Source organism: Oryzias melastigma, linkage group LG22, assembly GCF_002922805.2.
Source record: "Oryzias melastigma strain HK-1 linkage group LG22, ASM292280v2, whole genome shotgun sequence".
Lineage (NCBI taxonomy): Eukaryota > Metazoa > Chordata > Actinopteri > Beloniformes > Adrianichthyidae > Oryzias > Oryzias melastigma.
This window is the reverse complement of record NC_050533.1, coordinates 20,064,947-20,083,527: the sequence shown is the minus strand read 5'-3', so window position 1 is coordinate 20,083,527 and position 18,581 is coordinate 20,064,947. Positions and strand designations below refer to the sequence as shown.

General features: G+C 36.6%; 2 protein-coding genes across 3 annotated transcripts in view; one reads left to right on the top strand and one right to left on the bottom strand.

Moving 5' to 3' along the window:
• ralgapa1 (Ral GTPase activating protein catalytic subunit alpha 1) overlaps window positions 1-13,796 on the bottom strand; it is a 69,371-nt gene extending 55,575 nt beyond the window's left edge. The window contains exons 1-18 of the mRNA XM_024273364.2: window positions 13,378-13,796; window positions 10,822-10,932; window positions 10,677-10,726; window positions 9,635-9,692; window positions 9,383-9,426; window positions 9,069-9,246; window positions 8,814-8,929; window positions 7,652-7,790; window positions 7,343-7,551; window positions 6,896-7,219; window positions 6,381-6,560; window positions 6,242-6,313; window positions 5,962-6,110; window positions 5,731-5,854; window positions 4,558-4,704; window positions 4,236-4,326; window positions 3,967-4,131; window positions 2,028-2,174 (exon numbers count right to left, since the gene is read on the bottom strand). Coding sequence (XP_024129132.1) covers window positions 2,028-2,174; window positions 3,967-4,131; window positions 4,236-4,326; window positions 4,558-4,704; window positions 5,731-5,854; window positions 5,962-6,110; window positions 6,242-6,313; window positions 6,381-6,560; window positions 6,896-7,219; window positions 7,343-7,551; window positions 7,652-7,790; window positions 8,814-8,929; window positions 9,069-9,246; window positions 9,383-9,426; window positions 9,635-9,692; window positions 10,677-10,726; window positions 10,822-10,932; window positions 13,378-13,483 — 2,410 coding nt within the window. The 5' untranslated portion in view covers window positions 13,484-13,796. The remainder of the gene's footprint in view (window positions 1-2,027; window positions 2,175-3,966; window positions 4,132-4,235; window positions 4,327-4,557; window positions 4,705-5,730; window positions 5,855-5,961; window positions 6,111-6,241; window positions 6,314-6,380; window positions 6,561-6,895; window positions 7,220-7,342; window positions 7,552-7,651; window positions 7,791-8,813; window positions 8,930-9,068; window positions 9,247-9,382; window positions 9,427-9,634; window positions 9,693-10,676; window positions 10,727-10,821; window positions 10,933-13,377) is intronic.
• A 271-nt stretch (window positions 13,797-14,067) lies between these two features.
• The window catches only part of brms1la (BRMS1 like transcriptional repressor a), a 6,787-nt gene continuing 2,273 nt past the window's right edge, over window positions 14,068-18,581 (top strand). Inside the window, exons 1-8 of one of the 2 annotated variants that reach the window (XM_024273379.2) lie at window positions 14,069-14,231; window positions 14,833-14,997; window positions 15,191-15,281; window positions 15,370-15,497; window positions 15,592-15,671; window positions 16,631-16,727; window positions 16,818-16,907; window positions 18,447-18,511. In XM_024273379.2, coding sequence (XP_024129147.1) covers window positions 14,859-14,997; window positions 15,191-15,281; window positions 15,370-15,497; window positions 15,592-15,671; window positions 16,631-16,727; window positions 16,818-16,907; window positions 18,447-18,511 — 690 coding nt within the window. In that variant the 5' untranslated portion in view covers window positions 14,069-14,231; window positions 14,833-14,858. Of the gene's footprint in view, window positions 14,232-14,832; window positions 14,998-15,190; window positions 15,282-15,369; window positions 15,498-15,591; window positions 15,672-16,630; window positions 16,728-16,817; window positions 16,908-18,446; window positions 18,512-18,581 lie in introns of both variants that reach the window. The other variant, XM_024273386.2, reaches the window with a different exon arrangement.

The window sequence follows — 18,581 nt, the reverse complement described above, 5'->3', positions numbered from 1 at the left end:
AAAATTCTGAATGTGCACATTTCTCAGACATTTTTAGAGGATCATGTAAAGAAAAAAAACAATCTAAAATGTTATAAATTACAGCGGATTTTATTTAGTAGCAAAAAACAACCACATTTTGCAAAAAAATATTAACTAACTAATCACAATTATTAGTGGCAAAAACAGATACTAAGAAAACATGATCAAGAAAAATAGGATATTGAAAATAAATATATCATGAAGCCAAATTTTTTACAATACATGTTTGTGTGTTGGATTTGTTGAATTAAATTTAGGATTACAAAAAGTGACATCACTCAATACACCAAAGAGAATTACAGCAAAACACATAGAACTGAACTACAGACTTAAATCAAATGCAATGTTAGTTTTGTATACTATTGAATAAAATTTCACACAAAGCTAAAGTTACGAACATCAAACAAGAAAGCAAAAATTATGACATTATCTTCAGAAAAAAAACAGATTTTTGGCTTATAAAATACCACAAGCATGTTTGCAGACAAACAGGAAAGTAAAAAATTCAGTGACAAAGAAAAAAAACAGGAATAAAAAGTTGTGATACATGCAGACAGACGTAAAACACAAACAGATGTAAACAGAATAAATGCAATTTTAGTTTATTTAGGAGTTTTCAAATAAATGTTTGAAAAATGTATTGTCACTTAGGAAATGACTGTAATTTATTTTTTTAAACTCTGAAAGTGCCATTTCTTCTCAATAGACATGCACTCTTAAAGTAGCTACTGTATAGTACTGCATAGCTTTTCTATTCTTTATTTTTAGGGAAAAAGTTTCTTTAAGGGGTGGGAAAACTATTTGACTCATGGGTCACAAATTTTGACAGAAGGGTCAGACCGGAAGCACATTCATGTGTTTTCATAATCCACCTCATAAGAGAAATAAAAAACATGAAATTTGGACAAAAATATGCTTTAATTTTTTATTTAAAAATTAATATATATATATTTTAAAACAGAATGTTTTGGATTTTCATTTCAAACCTATGAGTTAGGTTCTCACCAATAAGTTAAGGATCATCTGGGAAAAATGTAAAATTAAAGAAATGTTGCGTACATATTGTGTTGGGATGATCAGGAAAATGACGGACTGACTCAAAAATCACACATGAGCGTCCGTAAAACAACAAATCTTCCACCACCACATGAATGCAAAATATATTTCTACACCTAAACAAAGGTCAATTTATTTGTTATGTACCATCTATGGGGAGACCCTGAAATACGGGGAAATTAGGATTCTCAATATAGTTGATTCTAGTTATAATGATAATACTTTCACTAACAGGGGATATTTTTAAACTATGCCTGGCAAAAGTAAACAGTTTTCAAAGGTTTTTTTCTTTGAGTAGCAGGAGTATTAGATCTTCATGTGGGAACACGTGTTTATGAATAATGATTGAAGAATATCAGTACAGCAAAGTACACAAAGGATGAAGCTGAGAAAAGCATTCTAACAAAGAGAACCAGGCTACTTATCATGATTGTGTTATTTCACATTTCTCCGCTTAAGTTCACACGAGATTATTAAGGTGGCAAATGAGTGTGTTAGTATTAGGAATGTTATATTTAATCAAACTCATAACCTTCATTTAAAATATTATGAACCTCACTAATTGAAGAAAAATATAAAAATGGTGTGTATTTTTGATCAACCATTTTGTTTTAGCTTTAACCATGTTTATCCTGTAGAAAACTTTCATATTTAGGACTTTTTTTATGACCTAAACCACCTTATTTTTTGAGTTTTGAGTATCAGAAAATCCTTCTTTAAACATTAAAAAACACAACTGAATAGACAAAATTATGTCCTATCATCTAAACATGTCAAGTAAGAATGGATTCAGTTTTATTAACATTTTATAGTTCAAATACGTAAATAAAAACTGACAGAACAGCAAATGTTCCATCACTCAAGAAAAACATCAACACAAGACGACATTTCTGAGTGTACGAGCAAAGTTTCCAGGCAGCAGGCAGATAGAAAGTGCAAAGAAAGTGTACCTGCCAGATGGTCGGCAAGGGGGGGTAGAAAGGGGTGGTGGTGGTGAAGGAGGACAGGAAGAGGCGGAGCCAGAGCAGGAGCACTCTTAGCACTGCGGATAAAGGCTGAGGAGAGCAGAGAGTCGCCTGTAGAGCAGCTACGCAGGGCTGAGGAATTTAGAAGAGAAGAAAAGAAGAGAAATAGCAAAGAGCAGGACAGAAAGAGAGCCAAAAGCAAAAGAAAGAAAGAAGTAACTTGAAGTGAGGAGAGAGGGGAGGAGGCACGAGGAAGACCACTGGAGACAATGGATTGACTAAAGTGATTACAAGGAAAGCAAGTCAACTTAGGCAAAACAAACAAACGAAAGTGGTAGAAAAGTGTGAAAGAAAATAAACTTAGTTGTTTGTGAGCAAGAAATGATAAAACAAAATAATGTAATCAAGTTAAATGTGAAGTCTCCAGCAGAAAAATATGCACATAAGTAAATGGGAGAAAAGGTGAGCTGCAAAAGAGAAAGTGAAGGACAGGTGGTAGATTGCATTTCCTTATAGCTATAAAGGCTTCATTACAACAAAGAGAAGTACACATTTTCTAAATGATATAATTTAAAGTCCAACTCCAATCACCTTTTGGCCTATTGTAAAGCAGTCCCTGGTGGTCTTTTAATTATGATTGTGCTGTTTTTAGCCAAAAATAAAAAAAAAACAACCTGTGCTTGTATGTTTTCTAGTTTTGCAGAGGCTGTGGTTCATTAAAATTTTTATACAACAAATGTCTTCGAACACAATAATCCAAATATACACCTCATGTGTCTGAAGATACATTACCCCTTATTGCAACTTATGTGTTTGCTCAGTTGCTGGACAGTACAAGAAAAAACTCAAATTTAATTAGAAATTCCCTCTGAGTCGTGGGCGGGACCTTTGGCGTGTCACCCAAAACAGAGTTTAGACATCTCCTGCTAGCTTACAGTCCCTCATGCCCCCAACTCAACGTTAGTGGTGCAAAAAAAAAAGGCGAGCCATTTTGGAGCTATCCAATTGTTCATTTGGGAGTCAGAAGCCAGGAACACAAAGACATTTATAGATCTAGTCATCTACAAGGGGATGCATCGGAATGGAGCGGAGAAGAGCCGTAAGCTTGTGGCCTGCCCAGTGTATTTTCCACATCACAACTTTTCATCTGCTCCTGATTCACAACGATTTGAAAAACAAGCACTCAGAAATGCAAATTCAAGCTTTTATACATGCCCATAAATATCAGAAAAATGCCACAAGAACATGTTAAAAGGGGACAATTTTCTTTGGAGTGGGACTTTAAAAAAAAGTCTGCCTGATCTCTATAAGGTTTGAATAAATTGACTAAACAACCAACTGAAAAATTACCCACAAATCCACATTTACAGAACCACATTAAATTGAAGAGAAGAATTTCATCTTCATGTTATAAAAATTATCTCGAGATGCAGTTTTGAACAAATGTATTGTTAGTTGGGAATAGCAGGAGGATTGGAAAGATTAATTTTGAAACTGTGTGCATGTCATCTGTGACTTTTCCTGCTCTGCAGGAAACAAAACACATTCCTGTGTTAAAGCAAACATGTCTGTTAGTGAGCATCCTCTTGTGCATAGGAACAGTTTTTATGTTTATTGTGTTGTGATAAAGTGCTAACTTCTCTTTTGTGGGAAAAAAGGGAAGTTTGCTGTGCAAACTGCAGCACTGGGTCAATCCAATCCTTACAGACTGAATTTCAGCCTAACTTATTTCCTAAAGAATGTGGAGTTCTGAGTCAATGTTTGTAATTCTGTCATGGTTTCACTAGATTAGAAAATCAAGTAAACAGAGCCTAAAAAGTTTAAAGAAAAGGAGTCAACACTTCTACACACTGTAAAATGAGCCAGAGTCTAACTTACAATAAAGTTAATTAGTTTCCAGGTTTGTGAGTCACATATTACTGACCTACAGTCTTCTGGCGAACAATACTCCTGGCTTTTTCGATGCCTGGTGAACCAGCAGTGGTGGCACTCCGCTGCCTCATAGCTGCTGCCTGACCTGGTTGGTCTCTGCTCCAGCCTTTAGAGAAGGAGCGGTCCACTATTTGCCGCTGGCCCTCTGAACCGATAGCTGGCCAACGAAAAGAATGCAGATCAGGCTTACAATCACACTGCAAGAGGATATTTTCAGACACATTGTGTTGTTACATGTCTGATCTCTAGTGAGGAGCCAACCTTTGCCTTTGTGTTTCTTCTGTTTCTGTTCGCTGAGTTTGTCCAGAGGCAGCTCATTCAAATCAACACTGTACAAGTTTCTTGCCAAGACCTAAAAAAAACAATATAAACACAACTTTAACATGTCCATGCTTTTCTTTATTCACTTAATCTGACACATTAATGGGTAAAATTACTAGTATCCATTCAAATATTTTGATGGTTGTAGGATAAAATACTTAGTTTTCATTATACATTTAAACGACGTCTCTGGAAATGACGGATGCAACACAGATTCAGATTCCTATTAAAGGTCAAATCTAAAGAGATGGGAATGTAGGACCTTTGTGAGGGTTTCCATGGTGAGCGACCACTCAGTGACCAGCTCCTCCCAGAAGGTCAGAGAGGAGAGCACAGACAGGAGGTCGTCCCACAGCTCTCTGCTTATGTAGACGTTCAGGTTTGCCTTAATCCACGCAACGATCAGTGTCTGGAACAAGAAGATTAGAAAATAAAAAGATTAACAACTGAACTGCATGTTAGATTATGACAAATTACAAAATGCATCAATGGACAGATTGATGTATTTAAACAAAACAGGTAAATACTAGATGATTTAAAACACATCTACTGTAATTTTTTTAAACAGCAAATATGATTTCACAAAGTGCAAACCTAACCAATACAAGCATTTTACGACAACTTTTTATAAATCCACTGAGTTCTTATGATGAAAATGTGGGTGGTTAATTAAAAATTGACATTTAAATATATATATTTTTTCTGCATAAAATGTTCAAAAGCAATGCATTGTGGTCTTTATTCCCAAATCTAGTTAGCATCGATGCACACTGGATTTTCGCAGAGAATTCTGGGAAATTTCTGGGGCACTTCATTTTGGAATTGTAGATTCAGACAGCACTACAAAATGGCAAACGCACTATGTATAGTGAGTAGTGAACGAATTCAGACATGGTACAAGTATCTTATCATTATCTGATTTCTTCAGATATCAGATTTTTTCAAAAAACACAGACAGGATGATTTGATGGCCTGATAATCTGATCTGATCTGATCTGATAAGAGTTGTAAGCCCATAAGATATTGGATTATTAAAAGTTGTAGATTCCCGCCTTGAAAACTGGATATTTACTAGTATTCTATCGGACATCATCAATTTTATCAGCATGATAATGTTTATTTTTAGTTCACCAAAATAAAACAGATAATGATAACTGTATAAACCAAAATGTTCTAATGATTTCCAAAAAACTAATTGCAGATAAGGAATAGTTTTCTTATTTTTGTGGACATGCAAACAAATTAAGAGTTATTCTATTATTTTACTATCAGAAACTTTTCATGCAAAGACTCTGAAATTGGTAACAAGAGGTTGTAAGGTGTTTAAAACCCTAAATTGGTGTCCTTCTTGTGTCCTACAAAGGAAAGAAATCCTCTAACATCAGAGATGACACCGTGTATAGGCAAAGCCTATACTAAATTGACATTAATGTACCTGAAAGATCGGTCCAGCAAGTCTGCCTGAAAGCGTGTTGCTCTTCTTGCTCAGAGGCATGATGGACGGCGGTCTTTTCATCACAGATTCTGTCACCCTCAGCAGAACCAGTAAGATCTGCTCCCTAAGAAGAAATAAACCACTTTAGTTAGTACACATGTGGTTGAATCTTTGTAGTATTTAGCTTCATGATAAACCAAGCAATCCTTCAGTCAGCTGGAGCTTTCTTACCATGTTTTCTGGTCCATAGTTTCATGCATGACAAGGCTGCGGTAGATGTTCAGGACTCGCTTGCACATGTCCACGTGCTCCTCTAGAAGGATCTTGATGTCATTGGCAGGTTCCAGGAGGAAAACGTTGGAGGAGTGGGTGATAAAAACCTGCAAAACGAGCAAGAGTTTTTTAATAAAAATAACTCACCAACTTAAATGACAAACATTAAGTTTATGTTCATTTTTTATTTACAATCAAATAAGAGTGCATGAGAAGAATGAGGAGAACGCTTGACTACCTGGAGTGTTGTCTGAACGCCAGCATGAACACTGTACTCCAGTAATTCTCTGTTGATCTCTTTGTCCATTCCCTGAAAACAGAACAGAAGTGCTCAAACGTTACATTGACTTACATGACTGACTTCAGGAGACATTTACCTCATCTTCTTTATCTGCAAGCTGTGACCCTGTTTCCAGATTACTAGTGGCAGGTGTTGTGTACGGGCCTTCTTCTGGTTCCTTCATAAACACAGGCTTGTCCTCCATGGAGATCCACTCTTGATAAACACGAACCACTTTTCGCATTGCAGCTGCCTCACACATGGGCAGGAGAAAGGCCTATGCATGTGAAAGAAAAGACCTAGTTTATACACTGAAAAAAATAATATCGTTGCAAAGTAATTTGCCATCTCCAAGCAGTCAGTAACTCTAGAAAACTTTTAAGGCTGAATCCAAAATGCTTCCCTACCCCTATGACTCCTGCCTATCCCTCCAATTATAGAGGCATTAGAAGCTGTAATGATATCTGAAAGTGCTGGCAGCTACTGGCGACTATTGATGACATCGTCAAGCAATAGTTATGTCCAAATGTGAAGACACTAATTATTTCCATATTACTCCATTTGGAGGGGGAGCAATGCAGATTCAGTCTAACAGGTGTGAACAACCCTCACCTGTCTAAAAATCTCTGTGATGAAGTTGACATTAGTTCTGGAGCTGGTCAACACTCTCCGCACAACTTCCATGTCTGTCAGCTGCTCTTCGTCAATTGAGCACAGCGAGGAGGAGCTGGGCTCCCGCTCTGTCAGCGTGGAGGTGTTGGAGTGGCTCTGTTCAGGTTCTCCTGGAGCACCCAGACCTCCACAGATCCCCGTGCTTCCTCCTGCTGGCCCTGAGGAGCTCCCGCTGGAATCCAGGTGACTGTCAGAACGCAGGCCTCCTCCTCCGCTGTCATCCGAGCTGCCTGCAGAGCGCGCAGCCAGTCCAGCTGCTGCTCTCTAGACAAAGAGGAAAAAGAAAATAAAAAGAAGCACAAAAAGAATAAACAGCTTTGTTGTTTTTTTGTCCTTATCTAAATGTCAAAAGAAGGCTTTTTTTTAGATAAATAGATCTGTAGTTACCTGTATGTTCTTTGGGACAATTTCCCCCTCTGTTCCTGGGATGTGTGTTTGTGTGTTGGGTCGTGGTTCTAACCAAAAGGAAACCAGCCAGCGGATAAAAATGACTCTGGCCTGAAGGAAACTCTCCTTGTTGCAGTACAGCATTTCCCCCCCATCCTGCTCTCTGCGCACCAAACTGTAGGATGGCTTGGGACGCATTGGAGGCACATCTGCAAAAAAAAATAAACCATTCTCATTCAGTTAATTTGCTCCGATACATGTGAAACTTTGACTTTTTCATCTCCAGTCTGATAATGATTACTGACTGACCTAACATGGGACTGTAAAGGCTCGTCTCCATGGCGAAGTTGGGGAATATATGAGGAAGATAAAATTTCCTGAAGTGATCAAAGAGAAAGCTGAAGCCACGCTCATGGTTCTCTTTGCATCGCCACTCCAGAGATTTGGCCTGTTCAACGCACAGACAAACAAACACAGAAACAAAGAACTTAGCTTTTGATACAAAGAGGCTATTTTACACTCCAAACAGGATCAAGTGGAGAGGAGTCCCATTGTTTCAGAGGAGTGTCGTCAGTGTGAGGACACCAACAGTGAGCAACAGAACCAAAATATGAGACTGAAAACAGGGAACACAGTGTGTATTTAAGGGGGTTAATGATTCCAGAATGGAATTTGATCAATACTTAATCAAATCTGTGCTGGAATTTAGCTTTAGTGGTATTAGTAAAGTCCTCCAACATACGGTGGCCCCTGAAGTACAAATCACATCAACAAATCACTTAATGCAAAAACATATTAAAGATCAGAACAATTAGAAAAGCAAAAATAAATAAATAACATTACATGTTAGAATTGAAAACAAAATTCCCAAAAAATGAAACAAAATATAAAAAAAATAAACATTTCGGAAAACAAAAGTAACTTCCAAAAATCAAAATGCAATTTAGAAAAAAACAAAACAAAAACAGAAATGTCCCACAGTACCTATATTTTCCAATTTCTTCTTTTGTTGCATATTTGAAAATTTCATTATGATTTCTGGAAGTTTTGTTTTACGAATTTTTTTTTTTCTTCTTTTTTTTTTTACAGAAACCAGAGAAAAGGTATCGTTGATTGAATCAGCAAATCAGCTACGGGACATTGCTGATTGGATCCAATAGTACTCATCTTTTCCGGTTTCTCTGTTTTTTTTTTGTTTTTTTTAACATTTCACTTTGATTTCTGAAAACGACTTTCGCTTACTAAACCATTTTTTCATTTCATTTATTTTTACATTTTTAATTCTGCTTTGATTTCTAAAGTGTATTGCTATTTTTGTATTGTTTGTTTAGCTTTTCTAATGGTCACAGTGATCTTTACTATGTTTTTATTGAATTTGTTGGTGTGATTTGCACTTCAGAGTCACAGTATAAACATCCTCTCCAGTTTATTATGTTGTATTAGCTCTGTTAGTAAAGAAAGGTGATAATACCTGGTTTACCATGTATTTCAGTAGAGCTTCCAGGAAGTATGCAGTAAGATCCTCCTGGTTTTTATCACCTGATTGGGGAGCAACTAATGGAGTGATTTCTTCTGGAGTCACCTGAACTGCAAGGAGAAAAGCCAGAAAAAAAGCTTAAGTACAAACATTTCTTGCTCATTTTTACAGAAATGCTGCAAAAAAACAAAAAATGTTATTTCAGCTGTTACTCTAGATCCACAGCTTTAGATTGTTTGTACTACTAACTCTCTGTCAAACTGAGGGGTGGGTTGATCAGCGTATCCAAGGTACGTGGGATCCCGCGGAAGAGTGGAGCCGGGAAGCCGGGAATCAGACAAGCAAACATGCAGAGCTGCTCGCGCTCGGCATTGCTCTGTAGTGCCTGCATCCACAGCAAGAACAATCGGACGCCCTCACGGCGAATCTACAGAGTTGATAGGAAAGCAAAGTATTAAAGAACAAATATAAGGTAGCTTTGAATCACCATAAAAAATACAAATGTTAGGACATGAAAGAGGCATTAAAATCATGGGAATATGAGTAATATTGATTTAATGTACCTTTAGAGAGTTCCCAGTATGCAACAGCTTCTTGAGGATAAGCCCTGAAAGAGATAAGTGTCCAATCAATGCATACGAAATTCCTTCTCTTATATATCTCAAAACAGAAGAACATTTTTCAGAAAAACTCAACATTTTAGGTAAAAAATGTGATTACATCTAGACCTGACAAGCCTAACAGGTTCTTTACTTTTAGATAAACTATTCAAATGGAACGAAAAAAAAAAAATGTATTAAAAGATGTAAAGTTACCAATGCTGTGGAACTGCCACCTGCTCTGGATTCTCTCTGGCAGGAGCTGGAGGATTTTCTAAAGGAGAGCATATTTAGAAAAGATAATTACACAATGCAGTTTCTAAGAGAACTTTATATTTACTACCTTAAAAAAAGACTAAAGAAAATATTTTAGTCAGAGTATTTCTTTACTACATGGAAATGTAAGAAAATAACACAACACGTGTAACAGAGTCCGAAGAAAATGTGCATGTGAATGCAGCACCTCTCTTAGGCGTGTATCGTGTTCACTTTCAGGCTACTTCATACATTTTTTTCTGTTCTGGTCAGAGTTTTTCACCTGCTGAGAATCAAGGAGGTCAATGGCCCTCAGAGTCACCCTGTGACAACCAAAAAACAACAACCCAACCATGCTCTGGAAATGTTGTCAGAAATAGATCAGTATCTGAATTGTTTTGACCCATATCAGCAATGCAACACCATCTTAAATGGGAAAAATATAAAGATATTTAAGCTTATTCCATGCAGCCATGCTGACTGATGTTTGGAAAGCAGCAGTTTTCATTTTTAGAGATAAAAGAAAAATCTCAATTAGAAAGCTGGGACACCACAAGCCACTGTAAGGGCAAAATCTAAACTAAATACAATCAAACTCACTCTAAAAGATCTACTAAAGCAGCAGCTGTGTGAAGCATCACTTTAAAGAGATGTGGTTTAACTGAATTTGAACCACCAGGTGCAGATGTTTCAGCGAGTCATGGTTCAAACGGTCAACATCCTCATCAGACACAAACAGGAAACTGAGAGCTGAAAAAAACTTCCCATTTTCCAGGAGCATGAAATATTCTTTTAACAGAAAACGTTGGAACCCTTCAGTTGTGGATGGGCAGTATTAACATGTTTTTCTCTTTGGCGAGAAGCTCAAAATGTAACTTTATTTAAACTGCTCTTCCATTTGACTAAATAATTCATTGGTGCTTTAATCTGCTGTTTTGCAGGTGTGTATATAAAATATTTCTTAGCTTTAAGTATACGTATGTACAAGCTATGATTTACTAACCTCAAAGATGAAGAGAATCGAGTCCAGTTCCTCCCTCTGAGACTTATGACCTGAAAAAGAAACAAAAAAATAATAAAAAATACAGCTTAAACATAAATAGACTTAACATACTTTCGTTATCATTTTAGTCATCAGGAAAGCTTACCTTTTTGCTTGAGGCTGACCTCAATGGTGACAAAGTTTTCAAAGAAGACATAATAGATATGGGAATAGTACAGGTCGAAGAACTGCTTCAGATCTGCTGCCTCTGAATTTTCTGGTGAAAAAAACAAAAACAAAACAGTGAAATTATTTTTTATTTCGCATGGGGTGAAGTGAAAAAAGTATACAATCCAGAAGGAAATGAATAGATCCTTGGTGACAATTTTGTTTGTGATTTCTTCAAAACTGACTTTAACTTTTTTTTTTTACCTTACATCGTTTAAGACATAAAAAAATACAAAAAAATGTACTTACTTATGACCCACTCCAATCAAAATTGTGTTTTTGGCATAGCAAACATGTTCTTCTTAAAACACGTTATTTTTATCGTGATGGAATACACATTTAAATGAATTTAAGGTTAAAATTGAGTTTCTGAGTATTTCTTTATTCAAATCATGTTGGATCAGGACAAAACTCCACGATTTGAAAAAGCTCGAATTTGTGATACAGCAACTACCATGGGCGGCCCGAAGTCTCCCTTCTCCACTACAATTCTGATGCATCCACTTGCAGACAAATAGATCCATTAACATCTTCATTTTTCCCATCTAAGCTGGCATCTGGCTCAAAACTGTACAGCTGGATAGCTCCAATATTGCTTGCCATTTTTGTTGCTATACTAATATTAGTTTGGGCTTGTGAGGTGCTATAAGCTAGCGGGAGAGAGTGTAAACATAGGGCTAACGGGAAATTAGTGGAGGCTAACTTCAGCACCAACAGTCCCGCCCACAACTCAGTTACACATTTCTAATTAACTTCCGCAAAAAATATGTCTTAAAAAATGACACAGGATGCTTTTATTTTTGACTAAAAACTGCATAATTAAAAGACCACTGAAAACAATTTTATAATAGGAAAAAATGTAGTTGGAATGAGGCTTTTTTTTCTAGATAGAAGACTTCATAATTAGCTTTGGATTTTGGATTTCTATTTATGGTCCAAAAGTGTTATGTGTTTTTATAAATGTAGCAACTCATAGTAATGCTGGCCGATATGACGATACACATCGTGTGGACAATAGAAAAGTGTATATTGTGCCATTTCTCTTCTATCGTTTTTATTTGTTGATTTTTTATTGCTGAACTTTGGTCCAAAAATGTGTTTTTCTACTAAAAAACTTGAAACTGTTGTGCATTTAAAAAAAAGTTTCTCATTTGTGACTATTGAGCTATATGCTACTCAAAAAAATAAAGGCAGAGAAAAGTATTTTTCATAGAATAACTGAAAATATACTTTATTGTGATTGTTATGAAACATGTTTTCGTGATATAGGATACTTTTTTAACAAATTACATTTTTTTTCTATAAATTGCCCAGCACTAACTCATAGTGGAAAAAAAAGATGTGTTATAACTTGAGACAGCTTAAAAAAAGCTTACATCACTGTTGCATCAACACAGTTCTCTAAATATACATCGGCTCTTTGAAACTTTAGTAAAAAGGACACATACACTAGTGTAAAGTCAGATAAACATAAAACGGGAAGTTCAGCTTCATGCAAACTCAGAGTTAACATTTCAAAAAGGTCAGAGTTAATTTTTTTCTTTCTTTTGGTAAATGGGTAACTTTTAATGTGTTTCACAAAATACGCCTACAAGAACATCAACAAAATGGGCAAGCATTTCCTGTCCTTAGGGTCCTCATTTAGCCCGTTTCCTTCTCATGCAACCATATGATTAATATAGTCTTGCAATAACTAAACGCTCAAACAGAATTCTTAGACCCCTTTAGTTGCTTCTAAGTAATAAATTCAAGCAATGAATGTGAGCAAAAGTGTTAGTCCTTATCATGATCTTGACTTCTCCACAGAGCACAAAGAGGGGGCACACCCCTTTGTCTCACACACACACATGGAGGCCAGTACCTCTTACAATAGAAATAGGAAATGAGCTACTGCTAGAGGAAATACTGGAGGTTATTTTCCTCTCTGGTCTGCAAGAACACATTAGGTTATTTGTGACTCTCACTCCCATCTTCCACCACTTAACTCTGGGGCATCCTGACAGATCTCCCACACATTTCAAATCAGCTGACTCTCCACCAAATCCAGCTCAGAAAGGGGGGAGCAGTCATTTCTCACTTGTCAGGTATTTATTCAGCAGTCAGACACGCCTCTGTAGAAGACCAACCTGATAAACAACGTGAAGCATCACAGCTGACATTTCCTAGTCAGCTGGAAGCCTTCTCATCACTGTTCTGTCTTAGGATCCCAAAACATTTTAAAAAGTCATAATAAAATAGTAACTTACCTATATTAAAAATCTGACCACTCACTTTGAATTTCCTGTATGCTTCAAAAGAACTCTGCAATCTCGATTGCCTCAAACGTTATAAACAAACACACAGGAAGGTTTTAAAATGTCAGCATTAGCCAAATTTCATTTATTGACGTTTTTTCTGTACACTCATAAGGACGATTTGACGTTACGTGCACAATGAGCAAACTTGTGTGCAAAAAGCTAATCTATAAATTAATAGCAAAGAGCTTTCGACTTACCTATGACGATTCTGAGATGTTTGAGTCTTGTCAACACATCCTTCTTTGGGTCCAACACTTTCTGTGTCGATTTTTTAACGTCTCCATGAGTCTTTTTTGAGAACATTCCTGAGGCTGGAGACGTTGGGAGAGCAAGGAGGAGCTAGCTGTAAACCACCAAAACAGCCTGCTAGCGTTAATCTTTCCAAACTGGGACGAAAACCCTGTCGTTCTCTTAAATAATTCGACAACGCTGGCCCCCCACCAGCACTAACACGTATCGGGAGGGAGACGACACATTCCGCTTAGGCTCGACAAATATATACAACGTAGGGGGGGTAATGCATCCATCCCCAACACCTCCTTTCTACTGTAGTCCTCAAGCTTTGGGAGCTAAACTAACTGGTTAGCTAGCACTCCACTTGGAAAACATCATGGCGGAGGAGTGAAGCGGGGTAGAAAAAAACAACAAAGTAGTAGATACCAGATAAATCAAACTAGAACATTGCTCGTTGATTAAACACTTTATTATTTTTAAAATAATACATAATAAATATATATTTATATTTTAAAACAATTTTTAAAAGTTGTTGTCCCAATTGACTGTTTTTGTTGCGTTATTGATCTTTCCTGGGTATGCTGGGTAATGTAGTTTTACATCCACATACTTCCTGTTTTAAATCTTCGGCTTCAGCAGTGCTATAAACTACATGTCCCAAAACAAATCAGAGCGCTTGTGGAAATTTGTTTTTAGCATGCCTTTTGGTCACATATGAAGTGGTTATCGACGAAAAACAACAAATATTTCGACACATTTCTTTATTTTTGTTTCTATATTTTTAACATTTTGGTGATCATCCCATATTTTTTCGTTTGTAAGTTGTGATTTTACATTGTTTTCTGCGTGTTTTTAGTTTGTAGGTGAGGATATTGTTTGCTGTACAACTTGGCTGCTATCTTGCTAACAAAATGCTAACAGCATGTGTTGTCTACTATAACGTTTAACCACGCAAACAGCCAGAAAGTTTTAATTTTGGCTGCAAAATTAGTCTAAAAATAATATATTATAATTATTGTATTAATAGGAAGTTTATTTTAAAGGTTAGCGACTGATCCAATTTAACTTGTTTTTAACTGTTGTTGTAAACTTCTGGGCAAAAGTAAGATAAATATCATATAGCGTTATAAAACATATAGTCTCATATAATGTGTGGTGCAAATATTTTTTATGACAAAATACATGGATTCGAAGATTTCCCTAAGTTTGTTTATATTGATACAATGAAGTTTCCCATATTTTATTATTTGCAAATGCATTTATAGGGATCTATATATGCATGTATAATTGTTGAAATTTGAATCTATAAAAACTTGAATTACTGTTATTTGAATGCACAAACCTAACAAATGAAATTGCATGAACTTGGACTGGGTCATTTGAATACACAAATGCCTTTTTGCATTTCCTTGTTACAGATTTGGTGTTGATCTGATTTGGTGCCATGCCGGTGCACCGTGACCGGGAGAAGAAGGAGAACACAGCTGAGGAAATGGAGGTGGAGGACCAGGAGCAAGACGCATCAAGTTTAGATGAGGAGGATTCTGACAGCTTCTCTGTATCTGAGGATGGAGACAGCTCCGGTGGGAAATCTACTACACAAACTCACAAAACTCACAAATTGAAATAGTTTGTAAACGTGTGAAATAAATTTCTCACATCAATCATTTCCGTTTTACCTGGTGCGATAGAATCGAATTTTTATTTTTGTTTCAGTCCAGTATCGGCTAAGGAATAAAAATATGTTTGTTGCTGATATGTGTTTTTATATTTCAGAAATGGATGAGGAGGACTGTGAAAGGAGAAGAGTTGAATGCCTGAATGAAATGTCTAATCTGGAAAAACAGTTCACTGATCTCAAAGACCAGTAAGACCTCCATTAAACCATGTGACAACTTTCAAAATTGAAAACTATAAAACAAAGTGATTAAGTGAAACCCTGTGATTCTGTGCAGGTTGTACCGGGAGCGACTGAATCAGGTGAACAGTAAGCTGACGGAGGTTGAGGCTGGGCGAGCAACAGAATACCTTGATCCCCTGGAAGTTTTGCGTGAGAACATGCAGGTCCGCACCAAGGTGGCAGGTAACCTATCAAAATAAAATCCAAGCACAAATATTGCCAACCTGTGGTTTTGTCCCTTCTTTTCTCACATGCTGTCTTTCTTTATCTACACCAGGTATCTACAGACAGTTGTGTCTTGAGTCTGTAAAGAACAAGTACGACTGTGAGATCCAGGCAGCATGCCAACACTGGGAGGTCAGACACAAAGTCATTTTAACTACACTTTGCTTCAAAAACACAACAGTAAAAAACCTATTGCCCTTCACACAAGAAAGAAAACCTGGTTCTCAACAAGCAACAATTTTTTTAGTGAAGTAAAAGATTAACAACAGCACTTAATGTGATACTCTAGTGCAACTAACTTTATTAGAAAAGAACATTGCCGTACTGTTTAGGTTTGCAAATTTTTATCTAAGCAAACCCCAAACATTTGACAAGAGCCTTTTTTAAGACAAATGGGGAAGTTTTTTTTCTATTATGCTTAACATACTTAAACATGTAAATTATTATTTAGAATAATTTGACTGCCTTGTACCAAGTACTTTAACAGAAAAATTAAACACCCACTCTGATTAAAATAGTATTTTTGGTGTTTTTAACATGTTTTTGTGGCGCTTTTCTCTCAATAAAAGACACATATAAAGAAAATTAAGCTTAAAATGGCATTTATGAATATTTCTTTATGTAAGTTTATATGAATCAGGAACAGATGAAAAAATGCAAATGAAAAAGAGCTTAGAAAATGTACTGCTCTGCTTAAACAGAGAGCTCTCAACAACAGGAGGCGGGGTTTCTCTGCAACAAAGGCCCCACCCATAACTCAGAGATACATTCCTAACGAACTCCTGTTGTTCTGCAGAAACTCCTTATTTTGGCTAAAACTGACATCATCATACTTAGATTATTGGGAAAACATAAAATTGGATCAAAAGATGATTTAAGTAAGGCTTGAAATGATTCATCACAATATATCGTATACCATGTGTTTTTTTTAATTTGACACAGGTTGAAGATGTAGTAAAAACATCTGTATCTGTATGTGTATAGCTGGAGAACCAAGAAATAATGAAGTTTTTTTCCACGTTACTTAAAGAGCATCACTTAGCAGATGGAGTTGTTCTTAAGTGACAGTGTTCTTTCTCTAATGTGTGTAGAGTGAGAAACTGCTGCTCTTCGATACAGTCCACAGTGAACTGGAGGAAAAAATCAGACGTCTGGAGGAAGATAGACACAGCATAGACATTACATCAGGTACCTCTGCCATTACTTTGCATTAATCATTAATAGAGGCTCAGCTAATAACAGCGTGTTTCATTCCTTGTGTCGGTGTTGCTTCCTCAGAGCTGTGGAATGATGAACTGTCGGGAAGGAAGAAGAGGCGAGATGTTTTAAGTCCAGATAAGAAGCGGAGGCGACCTTCGGTGGTGTCAGATATCCTTTTTTGGCTCATATTGGTGCTAGTTTCTGTTCTAGAATAAATAAACAAGTATAACATAATCCAATTTTTAATGCTAAAAATCATAAAATCCTAACATGATCCTAATATTACAACTTCTCAAGATGGAGATAAAGAGTTAACTAAGGTAATCTTAACCCTTTAACATCGGAGCTCTAGCTCTTGGGGTTGAAATTCTTTCTATGACTGTAACTCTTTAACCGTTTACTCAATTTACAGCATTTCATCAGATTCCGAAGCTGAGAAAACCAGCTTTGCACAGATATACAACACTTTACAGTAGTGAAGTGCTTTCGTAATCAGCTCACTGCATATTCGTTGAATCTGGTATGGAAAAAAAGCAGCTTTGTGCCCTTATGCATCACATTATTAACAAAAAGTGTTGCATAACTGCTTTTTCTGCAACAGAATCAGCTGATTCACGTTGATCACGTTAGTGTTTGAAGAGTTGTCAACGAGCGTGAGTTATTTTAGTTATTCCAAGCGACATCTCCACTGTTGCAAAGAGTCCACTGTAAATTAGCTTAAGGGCAACCCTTAAGCTACGGACACAGCACGCATTTGATGTGGATTCTTGAACGCACGTTTAGCCTATAGTGTCCATACTCGACAAGCACTGAGGGCTTCTTCTTTTTCTACTGTTGACTAGAGTATGTCCACCACCTACAGTTGGAAGAGGCTTGCAGTAAAATGTCATAACTCTGCAAATATTGCTCCATATATTTCCTTCACAGCTCTATTACAATAAATTAAAGACTTGGTGTCCTAATTCCAGCCGAGCACAAACCGCAGTTATTAACTTCTACTCTATGATCACTTTTTTAACTGTTGACATTTCTGTGAATTAAAGGGAAAAACCATGCCACTATTCAATTCAATTTTATTTATATAGCCCAATATCACAAATAAAATTTGCCTCATTGGGCTTCATGCTAGTAATTTTACAGATGCAGAAAATTAGTCATAAAATATGAACAATAGCTAAAAACTAAACAGACTAAATAAAACTGGTTATCCCTGCCCTTAGACCCTTGCTCCCAGTATGGAAAAACTCCTAATCAGGAAAAAAGAAAAAAATAAATCAGAGTCTAAATGGTCAAAGTTGGTTTATCTTGCAACAAGCTATTAATGGCTGCATGTTTGTACATAGAGCCCAAAAACAATCATAGAAACTTGGATAGTTACATACGTGTGCAAGTTTTGAACGCAGAAGCCGCCTGAAATGCGCATTTACGTACGTTTACATAGACTTTTAATTGAGAGTGATCGCTTGAATGCACGTTGTCGAGGGGGGTGTGAATGTAGCTTTAGGACTTCCAAAATGAAACACACCTAAAAACAACAAGAAGTCAGGGCAAATCTTGAAATAACCACAAAATTCATTCAATGTGCTGCAGTTTATTTACAGATCACTGTGCATTTGTGAAACCTTGTAAATCCAACCTGTGTTTGTTCGAGATTTGCTTACAGTCCAAGATGTGCACGCTCCTTGTATTGTCCTTATAGCATTTTACGTCCATATATTGTCTACATGCTTCCGGATCTGGACATCCTGGAGGACTGGACGACTATCAGAAAGGTAAGCTTTCACAGAAGCCTGTTAGTTTACAATTTTTTTTAATGATGATGTGTGCCTATTTTAATAGGAA